This window comes from Prionailurus viverrinus, chromosome A3, assembly GCF_022837055.1.
Source record: "Prionailurus viverrinus isolate Anna chromosome A3, UM_Priviv_1.0, whole genome shotgun sequence".
Lineage (NCBI taxonomy): Eukaryota > Metazoa > Chordata > Mammalia > Carnivora > Felidae > Prionailurus > Prionailurus viverrinus.
Genome location: NC_062563.1, coordinates 111,481,854 through 111,505,433, shown reverse-complemented (window position 1 = coordinate 111,505,433; position 23,580 = coordinate 111,481,854). Strand labels below are relative to the sequence as shown.

The following is a 23,580-nucleotide window of genomic DNA, read 5'->3' as shown; positions in this document are numbered from 1 at the left end:
TTATTTATTTTTGAGAGACAGAGGCAGAGCACGGGTTGAGGAGGGGCAGAGAGAGAGGGAGACACAGAATCTGAAGCAGGCTCCAGGCTCTGAGCTGTTAGCACGGAGCCTGACATGGAGCTCGAGCTCGTGAACCACGAGATCATGACCCGAGCCGAAGTCAGCTGCTCAACCGACTGAGCCACCGACTGAGCCACCCAGGCGCCCCAGAAGTGCTTTTTGAATATGGTTTCTGAATTCTAAATCTTTCAAAATTCATAATTCGTGCCTGATTGATACCAATCAACATGCCCAATCCAGAAAACACTGGGCATGGATGGACCTGGCTGCTTCTTGGCTGGAGAGAGGACCCGTGTAGACTGCACTAAACCACAGCGTATAATGTTTAAAAAGTGCGTGTGCACAGCTGGATTTTAACAGACACTTTTTGGATCAACATATTTATTTAAAATAAGCACACTTTGTACTGAAAAAGTAATTTGAAGGTGAAATCACATTAAACCTAATAGTTTAACCCTGGATATTTGTGGAATTTTAGTTCTGTTATGGGACAGTAGCCATCATTAAAGTCAAGTATGTAAAATTTTTTTAAAAATCCAAGCACAAAGCTTAATATTTACATTCAACAGTAATAAGCAAAAACTTGACACCCACCACCATCACCAAAATATGTGTGCTGACATTGTGTCTCAGGGCACATAAAAAGGTGTGGGGAAGCTGACTTCTTTTAGGGAAAAGGTTTGTCAAGGTGGACGGGCGGTGGGACTCTCCTAAGGTTTGGTCCAACATAAGGCCTGTAGCTCCTGTTGTAGCAAATTTATAAAAATTGAAATCTTTTCATCATAGATTACCTCCAATGCTGAACAGTTAATCATTAATCAGCTGATCTTTATTATCAACCAAAACCACTTGTGTTTTCATTTCACACGTTTCTCAACAATGTGATTATAATTGTCTAAATCAACGAATAATGAAATCGATCTGTATGTTCCTTGTCCTATGGTGGAGAGTGAAGCCTCTGGCTTTTGGAGCTCCTCATTTGAACAGTTGGTGAGGGCTTGTACAGTGTCGCTGAGCTGCGTGTTTTTTGCTTACAGATCCCTGGAACTCGGCCAGCTTGGATGAGGGGGAGGAGGAAATTTTCGAGTTTGAGAGCCCTGGGTTTATTTCTGGCTCTTCAGAAGGGAGACAGTGGGAGAAGGCATAAATACAGTTTGAGGGAGGTCGCAGACTGAGAGGTTCACGCCAGGGGTAAATGCTGGATGGATTTGTTTATAGCTGTTTCACACTCTTACCTCTTGGAGTTGGTGCTTCCAAAGGGCGACTCTCAGTGTCTAGATCTATTTCGGTGGGTATCTCAGAAGCCTCTCCAAGCCCTAGTCCAACCACAGCCACTCTGTTCTTTTTCTTTCTGAACTTGTAGTCAAGTAGCTAACTTCCTGACCTGCCGCAAGACTTGATTTTTAAAAACAAAACACCATGCGTCTTGAAGAAAGGCAGTTATGTAAATACTAAATACATATAGCATTTGAGGTGGGAGTTTCGGGAGACGGGTTTGTGACTCTGTGTGTGCATCACCATCTCGAGTGCATTGAGAGGAAAAGAGGAAGAGATACCCCATACTAGGGCCCCCAAGCCCCCTAAGTCTTTTGTCTCTTTACAGGTTGGTCACTGATTTCCCCTGTGCAGGTTTTGAATTCTTTTCTCTTATACCCACCCTGGCTGAGGAAGTCCCACTTCCAGCCACTGTCCTCACTCAACCCCCAGCTCTGCACGTAGGTGCTCTCTGCAGTTAGCAACTTGGGGACACTGTCCAGCCAGCCCGACCACAGCTCCCCTCACCCAGGGCACTTGGTGCCTTCGCCCGTGCCTCTGGCCTCACTCCAAGCACTGGCCCTGCCTCCTCTGCCCTGTTGCTTGCTCCCCAGACCAGGAGTCACCATCATGTTGGGGCATTTTACCTGCCTGTATGGCTAGCTCGTGTTCCCTCCAGTTGCCAGGGAAGGGTCTCAGGAAAACCTGGCCGGAGGAAATGCCTTCCTCAGGAGAAATGGAGATGTTGTTTCTTAAGGAGAAAGCACATCTATCAGTGAGAGGCAACATTGCATGCTAGCGGGAGTTCAGGCTCTGTGGTCAGTCCATAATTCATCCTAGTGACTTGCCTGGTGCCTTACCCTGGCCAGGCTGCTTGACTTCTGTGCATAGTTTCCATCTGTAAAATGGGGATAATAATAGCATCTACTTCATTTAGGTTGTTATGAGGCATAACTAAGTTAACTCACTTGTATATGGCATTGGAATAGTATCTTTTTGTGCCTCGGCATTAAACACTATGGCCTGTACATAATAGGTGTTCGTTGAATGTTGATTAAATGTAATATTCTGAAGGTAGAAAGAAAATGATTTCCCTGTCCCCTACCACAGAATAAAAGTAACATTTGGTTGCAATAAAAAATGTAGGCATGAAGACACCTACCCCCGGTTGGGAGCTGGGTGGTAGGATGTTCCGATTTAAACATCAATAGCAGTGTGCTGTGATTTGTGAATCAGACCTAACATACTCGGTCTGACAGACTCGGTCTGTCACAAGTTTGACTAATGTTTATTGGTTCCCAAGATCATTTTGAAGGGACAGAACAGCTTAATAGTGATTTGTTTCCAGTAAGCATTGCTATTGGAACATTTCAGATTCTAGCATATTTGATGTCTGTATTAAAGCAGGCTTTGCCCTTTATAGGTTCACTCTGTTCTAATTTATGTTTGCTTGTAAGGTGGAAGATGGGTAGAAAGACGCTCTTTAATTGAATAGGTTCTTGCTTCTTTGTAGCCCACCCAGTGCCTATCATGGTGCCACGAAAGAAGTAGCTGCTCAGTAAATAATAAGTTAATGAGTAAATTGATAGTACATTTTTCTTCACATTGCATCACAGTGATGGCTCGAAGGTACCTGTGAGGAGGTCTTGTTTATGATTTTCCCTTAGGCGGTGCCCTGATATGACTGTCTCTTGCTGCTGGGTGATAGAGTATTGAATTTGAGGGCTGCTCGTAGAGTTGCTCCTCATCTGTAAGAGGAACAGATGGTCCCGAGGGGTCCAGGTGAGATAGTGCAGGCAGGGCCACCACCACACATCTTTGTGGTATCTGAGCCATACTCAGGATGAAGATCACAGCTCTAGCGGGAAGAGGTAAGTCATTGTTTCTTAAGTTATGAAAGTTTAAAAGTTTGTGCGGATAATATTCCATGTGGCATGGACTGAAGAATATATATCCCTGTATTCTCTTGGTAGGGACTGTGATCATAAGGGTAAGAATTTTTGACCCAGGACCTGGAGATTACAATTTGGAAAAGATGTGGGGTTTTTTGTTTGTTTGTTTTTTGTTTCTTTAATATTGTATTTATTTTGAGAGCGAGAGCTGCTCCGTTCTGTCAGCATGGAGCCGAAGCAGGGCTCAGTCCCACAACTGTAAGATCACGACCTGAGCCGAAATCTAGGGTTGGATGCTTAACCGACTGAGCCACCCACGTGCCCCGGGAAAAGATGGTTTTAAAAAAGTGATTATACCCAGGGCACTTGGGTGTCTCAGTTGCTTAAGCGTCTGACTCTTGATCTTGGCTCAGGTATTGATTTCAGAGTTGTGAGTTCAAGCCTCCATGCCCAGTGTGGAGCCCACTTAGAACACAAACAAAACACCTCTAAAAAATAGTTATTTATTTAAAAAAATGATACGTAGGATTGTAGCAATAGTTAGAATCATTTTTCTTTATGGAGAAATTGCGAGAACTTTAAACTTAACACACATACATGCTCATTCAAAGGAAACAGCTTGGCCCTACCTTCTTAAGTGCCATTTTTGTGGGCTATTGTCATTTTAATAGTTTTTTTTTTTTTTTAGGTCTTAGTGTATTCCAGAATTCTTTTCTTTTAACTATTAAGGTTCTCCCTCATTACTCAATTTTTAAAAAGTAAATTTATTTCAACCCAAATGAGTGCTGTGTGTTTCTTTTAAAAAAAATTTTTTTTTTTTTAATGTTTGTTTATTTTTGAGAGAGGGAGACACAGAATCCGAAACAGGCTCCAGGCTCTGAGCTGTCAGCACAGAGCCCGACGCGGGGCTCAGACTCACAAACCGTGAGATCATGACCTGAGCCGAAGTCGGAAGTTCAACGGACTGAGCCACCCAGGCGCCCAGAGTGCTGTATATTTCACAGGTGGTTTGAAGGATTCATCGTTTTATAAAAACAACAGAAGAGGGTAGGACTGCCTTTCCTTCTCCTCACAGCTTTCTCGCCCATATTGTGAGGCGGCCCATTGAAAACCTGATCTTCACGTGTCGTAGGGCGCTCTTGACGCACATCTGCCTGCTTCTGCCGTAGTTTCCACTCCACGCTCACTGGCACGAGTCAGCCCCGACAAGGAGTGGGTCTGTTGACAGTCCTGGGGAGCAGCACATGACGGGAACATGCGCTTTTACTGAACAGAACATGGAACGTTTTCTTATGAAGGGTAGTATCTACCTTGGGGGGTGAAGTCCAAATTGCAGTTAGTTCCAGATGATTCACCACACAGAAGGTATGTCTTCTCACTAGTGTTTGGGTCTTAGTAAATAAAAGGAGTATTCTGTGTTGAATCCTGGTTTGACAGGGAGGAGGTAATCATTGATCAGGAATTTTCTTTTTTCAATAGAGGGGATCACTTAGGATGAGATGGCTCTACACCAGGATACCTTCTTGTAGGATCATTTTCATCTTTTATGCAGAATTAATCTTTGCTATTGTCAGACTTGACTCACAAGGACTTATTACAAACAATTGTTGGCTTTAAAATAAAAAGGAAAGCCAGACATTTAGTTGGAGTATAGTGGGTGGATTTTGACCTCTCAGGGGGTGTTGTTTTCTCCGTGGAGTGTCTTACCTGGCTAACAGATGTTTTTTATGACTTCGTCTAACACGTAAATGGTAGCCCTAAGTGGGTTCCTCTTCATTCATCCCCTCTCCCCAGCACCATTTCTCTTTTCCTTCCCTCCTCCCAAATTCTACTCCTGTCGTCAGGTGGCTGATGAACAGGCCAACCCCCTGTCCTGAGTATGGCAGGATGTCAGTCCAGCCATGATCCCTCAGTCCCCATCCTCCAGGAGAGGAGTCCTCTTGACTGTCTCTGAGGGGGTAGGCGGCTCTGAGCCCAGGTTGAAGTTGGCATATTTACCTGTATTACCCAGTGACCAGTTGAGCTCCCAACTCCTCATTCCTGCCCAGCCTCCCCTCTTGGGTTCCAGTGAACTGGAATTTCTGTGTTTGAGGAGTTCCACACTGGGTACTGCGTCGTGGTGCTCCCAGCCGCCCACCGTAGGTCCAGGTGTTAAGTCCTGTCGTGCTGCAGTTGTTATCTCCAGAGGGTGACCGTGAAGGGAAACATATCCTGGAGCCTGATTTCGTGAGCCTTGGGGCCCTGTAAGCAGGGCAAGTCCAGAGGCACATGAAAGGCCAGAGCCTGAGGGTTTGAGCCCAGCCCTCTACAAAGGTAAAACCCGAAGGACAGGGAAATCACAAGAAAAGCACCAAGAGAGTCTCGGGGATCCTGAGTCAGAGGCAAAGGAATCTGATTTTGCAAGAGGAGAATTTTGCTTTGGGAGGTTAAAGAAGCTTAGTTGCCTTCTGAGTGAAAGTGGCATTCTATTTGCTAGTCAAAATTACCTCAGACCTTGAGAATGACTGGGGTCAGGGAGGTATTGCTACACCAGGAATCAGAGCATTATGGAGTTGGAAGGGTCCTCAGAAAAGCCTCTCTAGGCCAGCACCCTCATCTCACAGACTAAGGAACTGAAGCTCATGAAAGTCCGTTGTGTTCTCTTATGCTTTTTACAGTTTCTGTAGCACCTGCGGTGACAGCATCTACTTCAGAACCCAAGGAGGCTGAGTGGCTGCTTCTTTGCCCACTCTGGATGGGCCTCTTGGGGCCCCTGTTGCCCTCACTGCCCCATGACCTCGGTCTCTGAGTAGTGGGCACAGCAGGCCGAATCGTCCCTGAACTTTTCCCTCCCTTCCTCCCTGCCTCCTTTCCTCACCTCCACCCCCCCCCCCCCCATGAAGGAATCCAGAACCCTCCTTGCCTGTGAAGCCACTGGAATGTAGCACTCTGACCCCTGGCATTGAATGTCCTGGATGGACCTGGCTTGGGAAACAGGAAAGACTCAGGCAAGGGGGAGGGGTGCCTCAGGGCCTTGGGGTGGGACAGAAGGCAAGGAGGTGCAGGGAAGCATGACCTCCCCAGGTAGGTCCTGCCTGACTCTCACAGCATGGGAGACCCCACAGGCAGGGGTGCTGGGCCCCAAGAGGTGAGCTGCCAGGGGAACCCGGGTGCAGAGGAAAGGAGTGGAGGGGAAGTAGAGAGGAACGGACCAGAATACAGAGGAAACCCTTGTCACGAGAGGTGATAAAGGTGAAGGATGGAAAGAAGGAATGCTCAGGCACTGTCCAGATTGGATGCATTTCTCACTTTTGAAACCAAATGTTAGGAGATGGGGAAGACTCTCCTATAGAAAATTCCGCCCCACTTGGAGACTTCAGGCTCTTTAACATGCTTACCCTTTGGCAAGGCAGGTTTAGTAGAGAGGGTAGCTGCACATTCAGGTGTGCAGGCCAGATGACACTCACTGTCCCTTTCTGTTTTCTGTCAGTGTGCCCTTTTCCACATTCAGGCCAGTTACCTCCCTTGAAGAGACTTTTAGAAACCCTGAGGTTCAGCCTCAGGTGATGTCTCCACCAGCTCTTTGCCCCTTTCCGGAATAAGGGAACCTTGCTTCCTCAACTTCTTCCCATTTAAAGCCTGCTGCATATGTAGGGTGCAGAGCAAGGGATTGGGCCACCTCACGAAGCCCTTGTGGAGCCATTAGCAGACTACACCATTGCCACACTGCACGTGAGTTTTGTCAGAATGACGGGCCAGCTTTCGGTTGAGGGTGTTTAAAATTAACTTCTGTGCTTGTGGGGAAGGAATAGGAACTATAGGTGGCAGAGTGTTTCTGAAACACCTTTGTAAGAGGAGAGAAATCACAACTGCTGCCATACGTGAAGGGATCGGGTTTCCTTTGCTTCTGGAATCTCTCTTTGCTGAGTTGGTTGACTCTTTCTGTGCTCAGGGTTGTCTTGAACATTAACCAGCGTTCGTTAGTCATGCCACATCCTGTCTGAAGTGAGGGTACTAATCTCCTTTCCTTCTTTCTCACATGACATGGTACGGAGCCCTAGGAGTAGTGGCCCTGTGCTACGTAGTAATGTCTTGGCTATTGGGCTCATTCATCGGGCCTGCAAACCAGGGTATGTGACACCCCTTCCTCCACCCAGAGAATACCAAAAGCCACCAGGTGAGGTCCAGCGGGATGCTGTAGGCAATACAGCAGGGAGGTGGGTCAGCATTTCACTACTGGAGGCCTCATCTTGTGGTCGGCACTGAGCCTCTGCTGCTCTCCTATAAGCTGGGACGTTTAAAGCACTGCTTTAATATACCTCTGTATATTCTAATCCTTTGAAAATCGGCGATTCTTATTGTTAAGTAGGATATGTCCCTTACTGCATATGGGAATACATACTGCTGTAGCATGTAGAAAAAGCACGGGGTGATTCACATGGGTTTGTGTTTCCTTTTGGAAGCAAATAATCCTCCGTGTGTGTTTATGTACACATATGTTTTGCTTTAAAATTTAGAAATATATCAACCTTTTTCTTTGACACTGAAATGTTTTAAAATACCCAAAAGGTACCTGGCTTTCCTAAGTCCCCGATAGGCATGAATTATTACTGTACGGCTTATTTTTTTTTTTAGTACCTCAGGTATTCCAGAAAGATATGAAATATAAACGTTAACCTACATGCATGAGTATTGACACACTTAAGCCTAAGTCTTAGATGCCCACAGAGTGTCTTCAAAGCTGCTCTTTTTTCACGTGATACCGTGAATAGAGAATGTCTCCTCATAGTGGTCACCTACTCCCATTTCCCATTCATTTCTCCATTCAGCAAGTGGAGATTGGGTTCTGCTGGGTGCTGTCCACTCATCTCAACAGGGAGTGGCTGTAGAAATGTGGGAGGCACAGTTCCTGCCCCCAAGAAGCTCAGAATCTAGCTGTAAGCAAACAGCTACAATGTCTTGGGATGAGTGAAGGGTTGTAGGTGGGAGAAAATTAAGTAAACTTCTTTGAGGAGAAGACATTAGTTGGGCATAGTAAGAATAGCAGATTTCCAGGTGATGGGGGAAAAGGAAAGGTGGCGCCACCTCAGAGGACATACAGTCCTCAGAGTCCTACTGAAGTGAACGTCCAAAGTGTACAGAGAGAATTGACTGATTCAGGAAATACTTGTGGAGGGCCTACCGTGTGCTAAGCCCAGTTCCGGGTGCAGAAGATACAAATGTGAACAAGATAGATAAATACTCACCAGCCTGGAGCTTTCTGATATAGGGAGACAACATGAGTAAAATTAGTAATAAAACATACACCATGCCACGAGAAGGTAAGTGCTGTGCTGTGAACGGAGACTGCGTGACAGTGTTTGGTTTGCACTTTTAAACAGAGTGCTCGTGGAAAGTCTTGCCAAGCAATTGGGTGTGATCACAGACCGAGGGACAGGGGAGTGAGCCATGCACATAGCAGGGAGAGGGTGTCCCAGGTACTAGTGCCTAGGCCCCAAAGCTTCCTTGGCCTGGGAAGGAAGGGGTGCTGTCTGCACAGAGAGAAGTAACCCGGAGGTTAGCAGAGGCTGGGCGCAGGCCTGGTTTATCAGTGTTGAGTGTTTGAACTTGAGGCTATGGGCAGGTGGGAACGCGTGAAAATTTTGGGGTAGTGTTGATAATCAGTACTGTTGTCACCGTGATTCCCAAACCCAAGTACCCAGTGACTCAGTTAGGCATAGAGGTTCAATTTACTACACCAAGCAAACTCCAGTTTTATGAGAAGTGAAGTATGTTTTCAAACATATTTTTAAAGTTTCTTCATCTTTCTGTGGTCTTGTTATATTGACTTCATATGGTCTATTTCACACAAATCTTAGGGATTAAATGATTGCTCTGTAAAATATCGATGTTCAGTTCCTGACCTACCCTAAGGCAAAAGTCCTGCTTCTCATTGTCTCCTCATCTACGTTTGCTTTTAGGTAGAGAGTTCTAGGATGAATTTTAAGGACTTGGTGCCTTCAGAAATCAGTGTATCAGACAAGCCCCATGTTGCATGAGGTTTCTTAGAGTCCACAGTTGTCTCTCTTATTTTTCATTTCTCGTTTATAGCATTACTTCCCATGTACACATCTTGTAGCAATGTGGATTCTTATGATGTTTTAAGAAAAAAAAGATTCAGGGGCGTCTGGGTGGCTCAGTTGATTAAGTGTCTGACTCTTCGGCTCAGGTCAGGATCTCCTGGTTTCGTGAGTTCATCCCCTGCATCAGGCTCTGTGCTGGCAACACGGAGCCCGCTTGGGATTCTCTGTCTCTCTCTTTCACTGCCTCTCCCGCACTCGTGCTGTCTCTGTCTCTCTCAAAATAAACTTAAAAAAAAAATTAAAAAAAAAAAAGATTTAGACACATATACATCAAACATTCACTTATGATGAGACTAGCTCACAGTAGGAAATTGTAAACCATGCACACAAAATGGTGTTCACTGACTGTTGCTGGCAAATTGTGCTTTGTTGCTAGGACCAAGTAGCAGGAGATTCACGGCATGTGTTAGGGATAAATGAGATCAAATACAGAGATAAACTTGCCTAAAGAAAGAGCTTAAAGGTTTGGGGTTTTAGCCACATTATTTAGGGATGATATTCCTTCTAACAGTACTAGAGTTAGTGGTAAGGGTCAGAAATACAATTGTTGGAATTAATCTTGACCATTCTCCTGCTTCCGATCATCTTTCACTTGGTTTACTTTTAAGAATTCGGGTAAATTATTAAGGTAAAGTTCACAGCAGTGCTCGAGTTGATTTGTAAAAACATTCCTTTACAAAGTGATTGCTAACTGATTTCACAAAATTATTATCCTGAAAAGATTCCTTAATGCTACTTACAGATCATTACACCTTTTAAAGATCATCATTTGCACCTCAGGAATATTGCTGTATGTGAAGGCATTGTTGCCTTAGCAAAGAAACCCTTGTTTCCGGATGACAGTGTTTATATTGTTAGATTTTCTATCCTTGTGATGTTTCCAGAAGTGCTCTTGCAACTCCATTTCTGTTGGTTTAGAAGGTGTCATTGTGAGGGGCACCTGGGCGGCTCAGTTGGTAAAGCGTCAGCTCAGGTCATGATCTCATGGTTCATGAGTTCAAGCCCTGCATCGGGCTCTGTGCTGACAGTGCAGAGCCTGCTTGGGATTCTCTCTCTCTCTCCCTCTCTCCCTGTCTGCCTCTCTCCCTGTCTGCCTCTGCCCTGCTTGTGCACTCTGTCTTCCTCAGTCTCTCTCAAAATAAATAAACGTTAAAAAAAAAAAAAACAATGATGTCATCTCTTCCTGCCCCTGGAGTAGTGATGTCCGCAGTGGGCCTCTGGGCCATATTCACTAGAGTTGGGCTTCACCCAGAATGAGATGGGAAAAATAGAAGTGTTCCCTCCTTCCTTTTCCCTGATGTTCAGGTCCTCTGAACTCACCCAAACTTGAAATTTTGCCCAACCCTTTGACCAGCTCACTTCCTTACTCCTTCCATTCCTCCTCTCACCTGCTTGATGGTAGCCTACTTAGAGTTCAGGCCTAGGTTGCTCAGCCTCTGTCCTCAGCTTAATGTGTTCGTCTTGTGGTAAGCACCCAGCCTAGTCTCTGACACATAAAAATGTGGCTCCATAAATATTAGCTATCAGAAGATTCATCTTGAGGGGTATGAAATATGCTTCATTATCTTTGCTAACTGTTCAGCTAATATAATGAAAAATTTATATTCTTCAAAGTGCTTATTTTCAAAGCGCTATGTTCATTTTGTTGTTCTTGTTTGAGATTCTGGTCACATTTCTTCTTTTCACTCTGGTGGTTCACACTTTTGGATGAGTGCAATCAAGAAAAAAGGCATTCCTGTATCTAGTCTTCTGTTTTGCTCTCGGTCATTTGACTAACAGATTTTAGGTTAGAGCATATATCAATATTTATAAAACGGGACTGTGCATTATTCATATCCACAAGTACCTTTCTGGCAAGGAGCATTAATTTGTGTCACATTATCTCATTATGGTCATGATAGATGAAAGTAGAGGGGGATAATACAGTTTATTATTTAAGTTATTATGTATTTACCTAACCATAGTTGAGGTATATTCATTCACTCAACATGTCATAAATCTTTATTGATCTGTGGAAGTTCTGGTTAACAGAATGTTGAGGTTAAAAGAAAATTTGAGTTAGTATTATTATTTTACAAGTAGGAAGATTGGCATCCAAAGATGTTTCTGAGTAATTGACTTTCTTCCCCTACCACCGAACTCATTTTCCAAAAAAACTATGGCACTGAAAGATTGCGATTGCTCTTGCCTTCTAACCTATTCCTGTTCATTCCCTCTGCAGATACTTATTTTGTTAAGCTACTCTATGCTAAGTCCTATAGTCACCCAATGATAAAAAGAAAAGAAGAGTAAAACTAGATCTTTCTTTAGCTTCAAAGAACCCACTTTCTAGTGGAGGAGCTTAGGTGAGCAATTTCATTATACTGCCGTAAGTGAAGTAATTTTAATAGGTGTATAATAGAAAGTATTTCAGGGGAACAAACAGTTCGGTCCCTATGGAGTGGATGATGCCTTGGAGAAAGGATTAATTACTGAATAGAAACTTCCAAAGCAAGTAAAGAGAAGCAGCTTTCTAGGCAGAGAGAATAGTTTGTAGACAGCCATGGTGTCAGGGAACAACCTGGGTCGTTCAGGGAGCACGTAATCAGTAGGCATTGTTGGAGGAAGTGGGGAGGAGTGGAACAGCTGAGGTTGAAGTGGGTTAGGACCAAATCTAAACAGACTTTGTCTTCCATGCCCAAGAGTTGGCTGGCAAGTTGGTGGACTTTATTTTGGAGACCTTGCTTCCCAACTCCTTATCCTTAAGTTTGCTGGGGCTATTCCTGTAACATCCCTATATGAACACACCTCTGTAGGCGAATGGAACTCTGTGAAGTTCTGTTCTTATGTTCTGCATAAGAGATGGCTGATTACCTGGCTTAATCCATCGATGGCTTTTAGAGTATCTAGATGAAGAAAGGAAAGGTGACACTGTTGAGCACCTCTGCAAGATATTTTTTCCCTCCACCAAGATGTATTCATTTTTAAGCAGGAGCACATTTGGTAACTGAAAACCAATATTCTTTGAAGCTGGTGAAACATGGAGTTACATGTTTTAATAGATATTCAAGCCCAGAGAAGACTGTGTTGCTTAATAATAACATCTGACTGAATAGAAGGTCAGTTCAGCTGTACACAAACATAGGCTCGGTGATAAGGCCTGAGACTTTCCTTAAAAAATATTGGGATCTAGGCTCAAAGCAGGGGAAATATAAGGGGGTGGAGTTTTCCACCATAGGGTACAAAGTAATTGTAGCTCAGGAAATGTTTCCGGGAGCAATCAAATACCTTCATTATTTAAAAAATTTCCAAAATGTAACCATATAATGTCTGACTTTGAGTAACTTCCTGGTAAAACCATCAAAGAGAAACTGACTTAAAAAATACATTCATATGTCACAGTACTTGAATGAGTTGACATGCTATATGGGACTGTTAATCATAACCCATTTCTGAGATGTCTTAATCTTTTTGGAAGAGCCAGTTTTTAACTTGCTTTTATCTCTGTTACATTGATTTCCCTCATATATTTATTAGGCCCATCTTTCTTGTTTCTTTGGACTTGCCCTGTTGCTCTTTTTCTAATATCTTCAGTTGAATGCTCTGCTCATGTTTTTTTTTTTTTTTTAACTTTATTTCCTGTGAAATTTCCCTTTAAACACTGCCTTAGCTATTTCCCAGCAATGTTGACAGAGTATTTCTATTGTTCTTCATTTGAAGTATTTATTTAATTTACCTGTAATCTCTTTCCATTAAAAAAAAAAAAAACACCCAACTTTTTATCATAGAAATTTCCAAATCTATTCAGAAGTAGAAACACTTGTATGAACACACAGAACTTCCACAGTTATAAATTCACGGCCAATCCTGTTTTAGTGTGTTGACACCCCAGCTAGTACATCCTCTAGGATTGAGGTGTTCGAAAGGTCCTGCAAAGTGATCTTTGTTGTAGAAGAAGTGCCCCTGGCTTGCCTTCCTGTGCATAGTGACTGTTCTCCAAACCTCAGACTGGTCTGATAAAGTGAGAAACTATTTTATTTATTTTTTATTTCATTTAAAAAAATTTTTTTTTAACATTTATTTATTTTTGAAAGAGACAGATTGCGAGCAGGGGAGGGGCAGACAGAGAGGGAGACACAGAATCTGAAGCAGGCTCCGGGCTCTGAGCTGTCAGCGCAGAACCCGACGCGGGGCTCGAACCCAAGAACCGTGAGATCATGACCTGAGCCCAAGTCGGACACTTACGTGACTGAGCCACCCAGGCGCCCCAGTGAGAAACTATTTTAAATTTGAATTGTGACTACTCAAAGCATGTGATTCTGACAGCATTCCCAATAAATTGTTAGCATTGTACGATTTCATCCAAGATGGCAGAATCGAGGAAACATGAGCATGAACTCTAAAGGGACTTCATGAATAGTCCATTCCACCCCCTTTTTTGTAATGAAAAACACTGAAGCCTTGAGGGCTAAATGCCTTGTTCAGGGTTTCTTTGCAAACTAACAACAGAGCTAGGGCTGTGGTCTCCTGGGTCAGGCAGTCTCCATGAGGAGAACAGATGTCTGGGCTGTCTGTTTTTCTATACGCAATTTCAGACAGTTCCTAATTTAGGCAGAATTGTGAAATAGGGGAACTGCATTCTGTAGTCCTAGGCTCTGCTGCCTTCTTGTTGCACGAATTCCTCGCTTCTAGAGACACTTCTTATCTTCTCTTAAGCTTCTCTCTCTTCCTAGTAGCTTCCTGCTATCAAAAAGGAAATTATTATTTTATTCATACGCTTCGTATGATTTTGGTAGAAAATTGTACTGTAAACTCCTGCTTCCTAGCATCTTGGATCCGTAGCCCCTTGCCTAGTTCTTGGTGTATAATAGATGCCATTATCTGAGGAATGAATAATTGGTGGATGGATGGATGGATGGATGGATGGATGGATGGATGAATTTGCATTCTGTAGTTCATCTCTGGTCCTCTTTTGTTATTGTAAGGTGTCTGACAAAAATTACAGCAGTAGAACATACACTTATCATAAATTAACTTTGTAAATTGGATCCTGTTCATTTCAGAGAATTCCTCACTTGGACATAATATGAATCAGTGGTCATGTTTGTTTGCTCTATATTTAGAGATTTGCATCAGTTTAAGAAGCTAGGCTTCCAAAAACGTTTGTGAGTGTAATTTAGTATTTCCATTGTTTTAGATCTCGGGTTTGTCCACTCTGGTATACAGTTACATGCGCCTAACATGGTTTCACTTTGTGGAAATGCCTGTAAAACAGATTTTTGCGACATGAATCATTTCTACCGATAACCATAATTTTGCCCTTCCTGCTTTGTGCTGATTACAGCACCAGGAAGAGAGGGAGAGGGAAGCACTGACTTTTGGGACATCCGCCTTAAGCTTGAAGCAGAGAGAATGAAAACTCACTGCATTAGATTCCTCCTTGAGCAGAACTGAATGCCTGATAACAGCCAGCCCAGAGCTGGGGGAGTTAAGAGCAGCAATTTTACATTACACTGGAGTTTCTAGGCTGGCATGGAAAGAGATGCCAGTATTAGCTATTTGCATCTTACTGTAGCCACAGGGATATGTGAACAGCTGGAGAATTAATTTGATATATATTCCCAGAAGCTTCTCCTCTGCCAACAGAATTCCATTACTGTGAGCTTCTGAGTGTGTACTGTGAGTTTGTTTCTTGCCTTTTAATATCTGGTATAGCATATTTCTGGTAAGTGGATTGCCACATAATGGGGTGCAGCTATATCTTGGTTTGGAGTAAACTCCATTAACCTAAGCTGATACAAGGTAGAAAAGGTAAGGCTTTGAATATACAAATGCCTCTGCCTTCAGGAAGTCAGAGATTTTAGGTGAACACACAGTACTGTGTCCAGTAAATGCAGTCACACCTGAAGCATTTTATTCCATATTAGTGGAATTTCAGACACCAGCACGCAGATGGAAAGATATTTTGAAGGGCAGAGAGGTGGGATCCAGGATTAGTCAGGCCAGGGTTGCCATGGCTGGTTCCTAGAGCTCCTGGACCTGCTGTTTCGCAGATGTGAAGTTGGATGTCTCCATACTCTGGATGTTTTCCACATCCTCTTCCCCAATGCCCTCTTTCCTACCCTCAGGATTGAAACTCCTAACTAGCCCTTGCATTTAAAATCTTCTTTTTTTTAATTTATTTTTTAATGTTTATTTTCGAGAGAGAGAGAGAGAGAGAGTGCAAGCGTGAGTGGGAGAGGGGCAGAGAGAGAGGGAGACACAGAATCACAGAATCCAAAGCAGGCTCCAGGCTCTAGGCTCTGAGCTGTGAGCACAGAGCCTGATGCGGAGCTCAAACCCACAAACTATGAGATCATGGCTGGAGCCGAAGTCGGATGCTTAACCAACTGAGCCACTCAGGCGCCCCAAAATGTTTTATGTCAAATGTGGAAGGAGGGTATTTCAAGCATCATCAAGAATCCTAGAAGATGATTTGTGGACTAGAAAGAACCAATCCAAGACAAGACTGAATGTGGCTGTTGGAAGGACAGGTGTTTTTGCTTTGGCACCATGTGTGCACTCTTAAAAAACACATTCTGCAAAATCATTTACTGCACTAAAAACGAGAGGGATGTTGGGAAAGATCGGGTTAAGGGCAGGTCAGTCAAAACCTATGGAACTGTATATAGAGAAGATAAATACAGACAATGAGAGTCCAAGTAAAAATACTGACACAGGTAAGCCCCCCCCCCCCCCCATAGCATTTGCACCTGGAGCCCGGACAGCCCACCCTTTGCTTCCAGCCCTACATACTCCCAGGCTCCTACTGCTTCCTTCAGGGCCTGGGACCTTGCAGACAGTCACTTCCAATAGAGACCAGGTTGATCAGAATTAAACCTAAGATCCAAGGGTAGTTTCTTCATCATGATATTTAAATACAGGGGAAACGTCTCTAGTTTTTTCATTTGCATTTGTAACCTGCCTGCGTAGTTTAATGTCATGGAAAGTTCAGCCACTAGAGCAGTCATTTCTTGTACCAAAAAAAGAAATTTAAACAAGATCATCAGCCTTTTCTTAAGGTGTTCATTATTGCTAAGACTTTTCCTTTCATTGTGAGAAAACTTGCTCTTGATCTTTTCATAGCATTAATGTGCTGAAAAAAATCAGGTATGAGTCCATGCAACTTTTGCATTTTATTGACTTCGTTTTCCTTTTTCCCAATTACATATTGGCTAAATCCCACTAAAGGGGTGTGTCTGTTTATGGTTTAGTGTAACCGTCAGGAGAAGAGGTACCCGACGTCCTTTGTTATCTCTCAGACTTGGAGCCTATGCTGTCTTGGCCCAGGTGTTATCAGCAAGACCTGCTCTTTAGACAGCAACCCCTGGGCAATCCCAAGACCTTTTCTGGTAATACATGAGGTCCAAACTGTTTTCATAGCAGTATAAAAATATTACCTTTATTCTATGTGACAGCATTTGCAAAGGCACTGGTGATCAGGCTGCTGATATCGTAGTGAGACACCATGTACGTATGTCCCTGCCACTCATTACACATCTTCTTACGTATCACGTTACTGTTCTGGGGGGTGAAATGGGACAAGTGCGTGAAGTAATTCTGTTTCAGAAATACCTGAGATACAGTGGTTGTCTCGAAGTAAAGCATCATATTTTGAGATGTCTTCTAAGCATCCAAGTGGAGATGTCCCATTAGCAGTTATATATACCTGTCTCTTTGCTGCAGTACTTAACGTATTTGGACGTATTTGAACATGCATGAATTTTAATTCATACATGAAATCATTAGATTTCTCTCCTATTTAGAGAAATAATTCAACATCCTGATTTGGTAATTTGCAGGAGTTACAAACTAAAAGATACATTTGCAGAGGTATCTCAGTGATCTTTTCAGGCTAGGATACTATCTTGTCACCTGGAGAGTATCCAGAAAAAAGAAAAAAAAGAAAACTACTTGAAATAAATATTTAAAGGGCAGTACTCCTGTTTTTAACTTCTTTTTTTCACCTGCTGACCGGTCCAAGGAGAAATCAGGAATCAGAGAATTAGAGCCTTGATCCTTGGGTCATATATGTGGATGTACATAAGAGAGATTTAAAAACATCAAATTTTCCAGGCACTGTCAGAAGAACTCTTGGGCCCAGATTTGATTTCTATAATCAAACCTCACTAAATCTTTGCTTTGAATCCCTGTTGATTGGCCGTTAAATTATTTTAAAGTATGATGTCCTGTAATAGAAAAACATAAAAGTCTTTGTCTCCAAAGCATGTTGTACTTGATCCTATAAAGCAGTGGTTGCTAAGGGAACTATTTGCCAAGAAGAAAAACAAAGTATTGATTAGAGTGGGGGCATAGAATTGAAAAACTTCCCTCAGAAAAGAAAATAAAGGTATATAAGACATCTTGGGGTTCAGAGTCCAGTGCTTCCTAACTAGACATGGTGGCCTCACATTTTTGAGGAGATGGTCAGGCTTCCCTCTGCACACTCACGAGCAGGCTCTTGTTGCTGCCGACAGGCTTCTCCTGGGAACAAAGCAGGAATCAGTAAGGAGCCAGGAAGAGTGTCAACGGCCATTTTTTAATTGTGATTCCACATTCAGGGAAAATGGTCTTCCTCGAAAACACATGGACCATAACATTGACCAGACCAATGACATGAAATACGTGACTGGATTTATAGTATTGTGTGTGTGTGTGCGTGCGCGCATACATACATGCACACATATATATGTTACAGTACTATATATACAGTTATTGAACACTGTATTAAGTTCTGGGGTCAAGGGGATTCAAAGTTGGATGAGATCTGACTTCTACACACAAGGACTCGTACCTAGTGGGGAAGTTTGACTTACATAACGCCATCGTCATAGGGGACCAGAGGTCGGTGCACATGCCTGAGGAAGCATGGAGAAGACTTCTCCAAAAAGGTGATGTTTGAACTGGGTGTTCAAGGATGAATAGGAGTTATGGGCGGAAGGGAAAGGAAGGGTTCTAGGCAGATGATACTCCATGAGCAAAGGTGTGGAAGCAGTGATGAAGGGTTTGTAGTGAGAATTGCAGTGTGCCTAGGGCATTGGGATATGTGAGGGCTTGGTGAAAGAGAAGTCTGTAGAAGTAGAAGCCATACGATGAAGAACCTTTTATTCTGCAATAAGAAGTTTGGGCTTTTCCTTGTTGGCAAGAGAGAACCACGGGGCAGGTTTGTATATTGAGGGCGATGACTGGGGTGATGGTGTGGGGAATGGGGCCATGGAGGGACAAGAGGATGGTGGCTGGGAGACAGGTGAGAGAGGATGTTGTAGTCCTTTTAGGACAATGATGTCTTCAGGGAATTCTAGTTCTAATGGAGGAAAGGGGGGTTTACTGTGGGGGAAAATTGGAATCCACTGAATTTGGTGATAGATTAACTGTGTACATATTTATAAAAAAAGGAATAAAAATTTCTTTTTAGAATATGATGGGGGAAAAGAGAAATAGAAATAAAGGAGAGATAGAAGAGAAGAGGTAGTTTTCTAGTGGGTCAGATGTTACTTGATTTCTTACAAGTTTTTAAGTTCCTAGGGTTGAACTAACTTGGAGTTACAAATGTGAATATAAAGTCCCCAAAATGTCTTCATGACAAATGTCACTGAACTAGATTAGGGGAGTGGTACTAATAGCATGTTCAACTGCCACGTATTCTAGACTGTAGCCGAAGACTAAATTATCACCTACGTTTCCGTGTTGTCTCATTGTGTTCTTTTCTGATTTTCCTTTCAGGGAAATTTAGTAATTTTACTGTTGTCTCGAAGATAGGAATGCATCTTCGTGTGTTTACACGTTATTTCTAAACGCAAATACAGGCTAAACAGGAAAACAGATTTTAAAACAGATAAGTGGTGTTTTTGTTGAAACTTCTAAAATTGTTTTTACTAAGAGTTGAGACGTGGATCAAATAAGTGAGCCTGATCTGAAATCAGAAGAGAGGAGGTTTTCTATTTTCTGTTTTCAAAGAATTGCCATGAAGCTCTTTATGTTGTAAATGATGCCTTTCTAAAGACTCATTGACAGGAAGATTATTTCAGTGAGGGAGAACTGCCTTTTGCCTAACTTATGCAGTGAGTTAATGATGTCACCAGAAGTAAAATTTAGCTGTAAAAAAATTATAGCCATTTGTTTACACTGTCTTCTAGGAAAACACTTTCTGAAGATGGCTTTATACCTGCCGTAGTTTGCAACATATTTAAGATATCTTAAATTCAAACACTTTTAAAAATTCACTCCAGATATGGTTATCAGAAACATGTTTACTCTTTAACAGTTAGTACCCGGTCAAGGCACGATAAAGCATCTATTAAAGATAATGTTAAGGGGGGGGGGGGGACTGATAAAATGTCCCAGAGATTCGTAGAGTCTGGTTTCCTAGAAGAGGTGTTTGAACTATGAAGAGTAGCATTAAAGATTGAGTCAGCCTGTGATTCTGTCATGCTTGTTTTATTTGTCTGAGCTGAATCCCATGAAAGTAGGTCCGAGATCTCCTTTGTTTCTTATACTTGACTCCATTCCATGACCAGGATACTGATTTGATCGCAGCCTAGCCTTTCACTAAACTGTGGCCCTGGTTTTGGTTTTGGGCATTGGTGGACATGAGCATCCGAACTGAAATGCGTTGGAGAAATATCCACCGTGGTATCCGTTCTCAATTCTTTTGATGGTCTTCATTTTTATGTTTATTAGTTGTCTTGATGTGTTAAGTTGCAGAGCTGTTTTAAACTAGCTATAGGCTAGTCTCTACCAGATAGAGTAAAAAAAAAAAAAAATGTGTGTAGATTTATTCATTTTGTAGGTTGACAAATGTGACTCCTGTGATTTTGTTGAAAGTAGGAAAATCCAGGAATCTTTGTTTAAAATAACACAGAGGTGGCAGTTTTTGATCCCAAAACACTGGCTATTTAATGTCTACACGTGTGGCTCTACTTCCTTTTTCTCGCTTACTAGGATATTGGGTTTCATTCATTTGTCAAATTGCAGCCAAATCGCTTTTCATAAATTGAGGTGTCAATATCAGGTGTTAATCTTGACATCTTTGCACATTTTTGCTCTCAAACAGGCCTTTGAATGAAGCTGCAAGCAAATATTATGTGGCTGTTCGTTGTTTTACAGATGAGAACTGGGACGATGACCAACTGCTTGGTTTTGAACCCTGCAACGAAAACCTCGTGTCTGGCTGCAATATAATCAATGGGAAATGCGAATGTGACACCATTCGAACCTGCAACAATCCCTTTGAGTTTCCGAGGAAGGATATGTGCCTTTCAGCTTTGAAGAGGATTGAAGGTAAGTACTGATTTTTTACAACTGTGAGGCTTAGCACCGTGTGACTCCGAGTGGTGGTGGTGTTTGAGCTTGAAGAGGCAGGGACACACTTGCAGAGGTTGGTAGCTTTTAGAACCGCAAACAGAATGCAGAAAGTTGACTGGGTGCTGATGTGATGATGTGTGTGTTGTGTGCACACGTGCATTTGTGTTCCTGGATGCCGTGGAACGGGGTAGTGCTGTTGTCACATGAGCAGGGCGGTCCGTGCCAGCTTGCCTGGGTCACCTCTGCGTAATGGATGATTTCACGAGTGGTGTGCTTGAGATCGTCATCTGTCGTCACCAGGTCCATTCTGCTTGATTTACCATAGCATGGTGTTCCATGGGGAGGGTGCTACTTAGAAACGCAGCTCATCTGGCAAGAATGTGTATCTCTTTAGCAGAGATGGGAGGATTGCACGGTGATGGTTGAACGCTTACGTTGAACATCGGTGTGGATGGGTCATTGGGTGCTTCACCTGTGAAATGAAGTCAGAAATTACACTAAAATAACAAGAAAATTAGGGGCGCCTGGATGGCTCAGTTGGTTGAGCGTCTAACTGCGGCTCAGGTCATGGTCTCAAGGCTCCTGAGTTGGAGCCCCGTGTCCGGCTCTGTGCTAACAGCTCAGAGCCTGGAACCTGCATCGGAATCTGTGTCTCCCCCTCTCTTTCTGCCCCTCCTCCACTTGTGCACGTGTTCTCTCTCGCTCGCTCTCTCTTTCTCTCTCAAAAATAAATAAACATTAAAAAAATTAAAAAACAAATAAACAAGAAAACTATACTAATACAGTCCATAACTTTTGCACATTGCTGCATAAAACCTAGACGAAGGGTTGGAAAGTTGGAAGTAGGATTCCTAACTACATTAATCATGGGTGGCATGCCCAGAGAGTTTGGTGCCGTGGCTTGCAACCAGGATTAACAAAGGGTAAAGCCTGGGCTTGGGTCTCAGCCCTGCCCCAGACCAGCATGGAACTTTCTTCTAGCTCCAGATTCCTCTAGAGGGGGGAAAAAAGAGCTGAATGAGAAAAAGAAAGAAAAAAGCTGAATGAACATGATGTCATTCTAAGATGGAGAGATTGGTAATGTGGTTTGGAATACCAAGGATTTGTGAGGTCTCATGAGGGCAGTACAGCAGGACTGACGTTTTTGAATTGTATTAAGTTTCCAACTCCTATTAAATGATAGTAGGGGATAAGAAATTTACAATAGCCTCTAAAATAGCAGAAGTACAAATTTCTCTTTGTAATTACCAATACTGCTGAATCATTAGAAGAGATTATAGTAGGAAACAATAGAAATAAAATTTTAGAACTGCAGAGAGTCTTAGGTAGATACCATTTAGTCTGGCCCTTAAATTTGAGAATTGGAGAACTGAGCTCCACGCAGTTGGTCAGTAAGAAGCCTAGGAGTAACCATGTCACGTGTTCTCATCTACGTCATCACGTTAGACAGCATGTTCCCTAACTTGTTTTCATTGTCTTGTGGCTCTGCCCTCACCCCTGTCCCTACCTCACTGCCTTCCAGGAAAAAAAGTATTTAGCCTATCTTAGTGTACGTAAACTTTCAGGGAGATAGATGTAGTTAGTGGTCAAATATCTAGTTAGACATACTTAAAATCACATTATATTAAGTAATACAGCAATTTAGATTATTTTTGCCACTCTTCATTTCACAAAGCTGGGTTTTTTGTTTTTTGTTTGTTTTGTTTCTTTTCCTCGAATGTTTTAAATGCATCACTGTCACTGTCATTGTCCTCTTTTGGGCTACCTTGCAAGTCCTATAACACCCTATTCTTCAGCACACTCTCTTCCCTACTGTCTAAATTGTTTGAGATGTAGCAGATTTTGAATTTAAGTTAGCACAAGAAGTTTTGTTCAAAACTCTGTGTCTTTTGACATAACACTGGGACAGTTGCATTTTTAATTAGGTGTATATTTATGATCTTTACGGTGTGGAGATTAATGGCATTGATTTTTAAAGTGATTCTAAATAGGCTGTTTACAAGATCTAGCACTTTCCAATTTTGAGAGCATTCCCTCAGGAATAATTACTGTAGCTGATTAAATTTCTTTACCTTTTGTTGTTGTTGTTGTTGTTGTTAACAGATTCTGTCAGATGGCCTCTGTGTAATCCAAAAGTAGAATTGGTTGAGGTCATTTAAGGTTAATGTATCTTCTACTTTTGTGTTTTTCAAAATAAAGCACCTGCAATATTCAAGATCTTATAAGAAGTCAGTATTAGGGGATTTCCCTTTTCTGAGAAACAAGTTTGAAGGAAAAAGCTCAACCTATATTCAAGTTTATATTGCATATGAAAGAATTAGTGATGGAATACTGCTGTATCCAATTAAGTCGTTAATAGCAATGGAGACTTGGAATACTTCTAGCAGTTTAGGGCCAGAGAAGTGTGGCCCGGAGTTGCAGGGAAGGGTGTGGAGGAGGTAGAGGCGGAACGATTTAGAACATGCATGGTGATGGATTCTAGGAAGGAGAACAATGTAGACAAAAGAATGCAACCTAGAAATGAGGCCGCATGCCTCATGTAAGGCATGTGGGACGCTGGTCTAAGAGAACGAGGTTTTATATTGACAGGTTATAGGAAATAAAGATGGGGAGGCGGCCTGGGACCGGCAGCTTCAAACAAGGAGCTTAAGCCTGGTAATAGGAACTATCAGAAACCACTGCAGTTTTATGAGCAGAGACTGGCGAAGTCAGTGATGGGCAGACTGGGGTGGTGGGGTTAGCAGGGGAGATACTGCAGTCTGGAGGCTCGCCGGAGAACTGGTTCAGTTACTGAGACGCAGGGCCAAGAGAGACTGGACTGGGGGCTAGTGGGGAAACAGCAAGGAAGAGGTGGGTACGCACCATTTTGCTGAAAGAACCTACAGTATCTGCTGACAGGGGAAGGATGAAAATGCACGAAGATGATTCTAGGCTTCCCAACCTGCAATGCC

The 23,580-nt window shown here is 42.7% G+C and overlaps 1 protein-coding gene across 3 annotated transcripts in view; it reads left to right on the top strand.

Moving 5' to 3' along the window:
• The window catches only part of CRIM1 (cysteine rich transmembrane BMP regulator 1), a 191,695-nt gene that overhangs the window by 19,266 nt on the left and 148,849 nt on the right, over positions 1-23,580 (top strand). For all 3 annotated transcript variants that reach the window (XM_047854122.1, XM_047854124.1, XM_047854123.1), the window contains exon 2: positions 20,432-20,605. In XM_047854122.1, the coding sequence (XP_047710078.1) occupies positions 20,432-20,605 (174 nt within the window). The remainder of the gene's footprint in view (positions 1-20,431; positions 20,606-23,580) is intronic.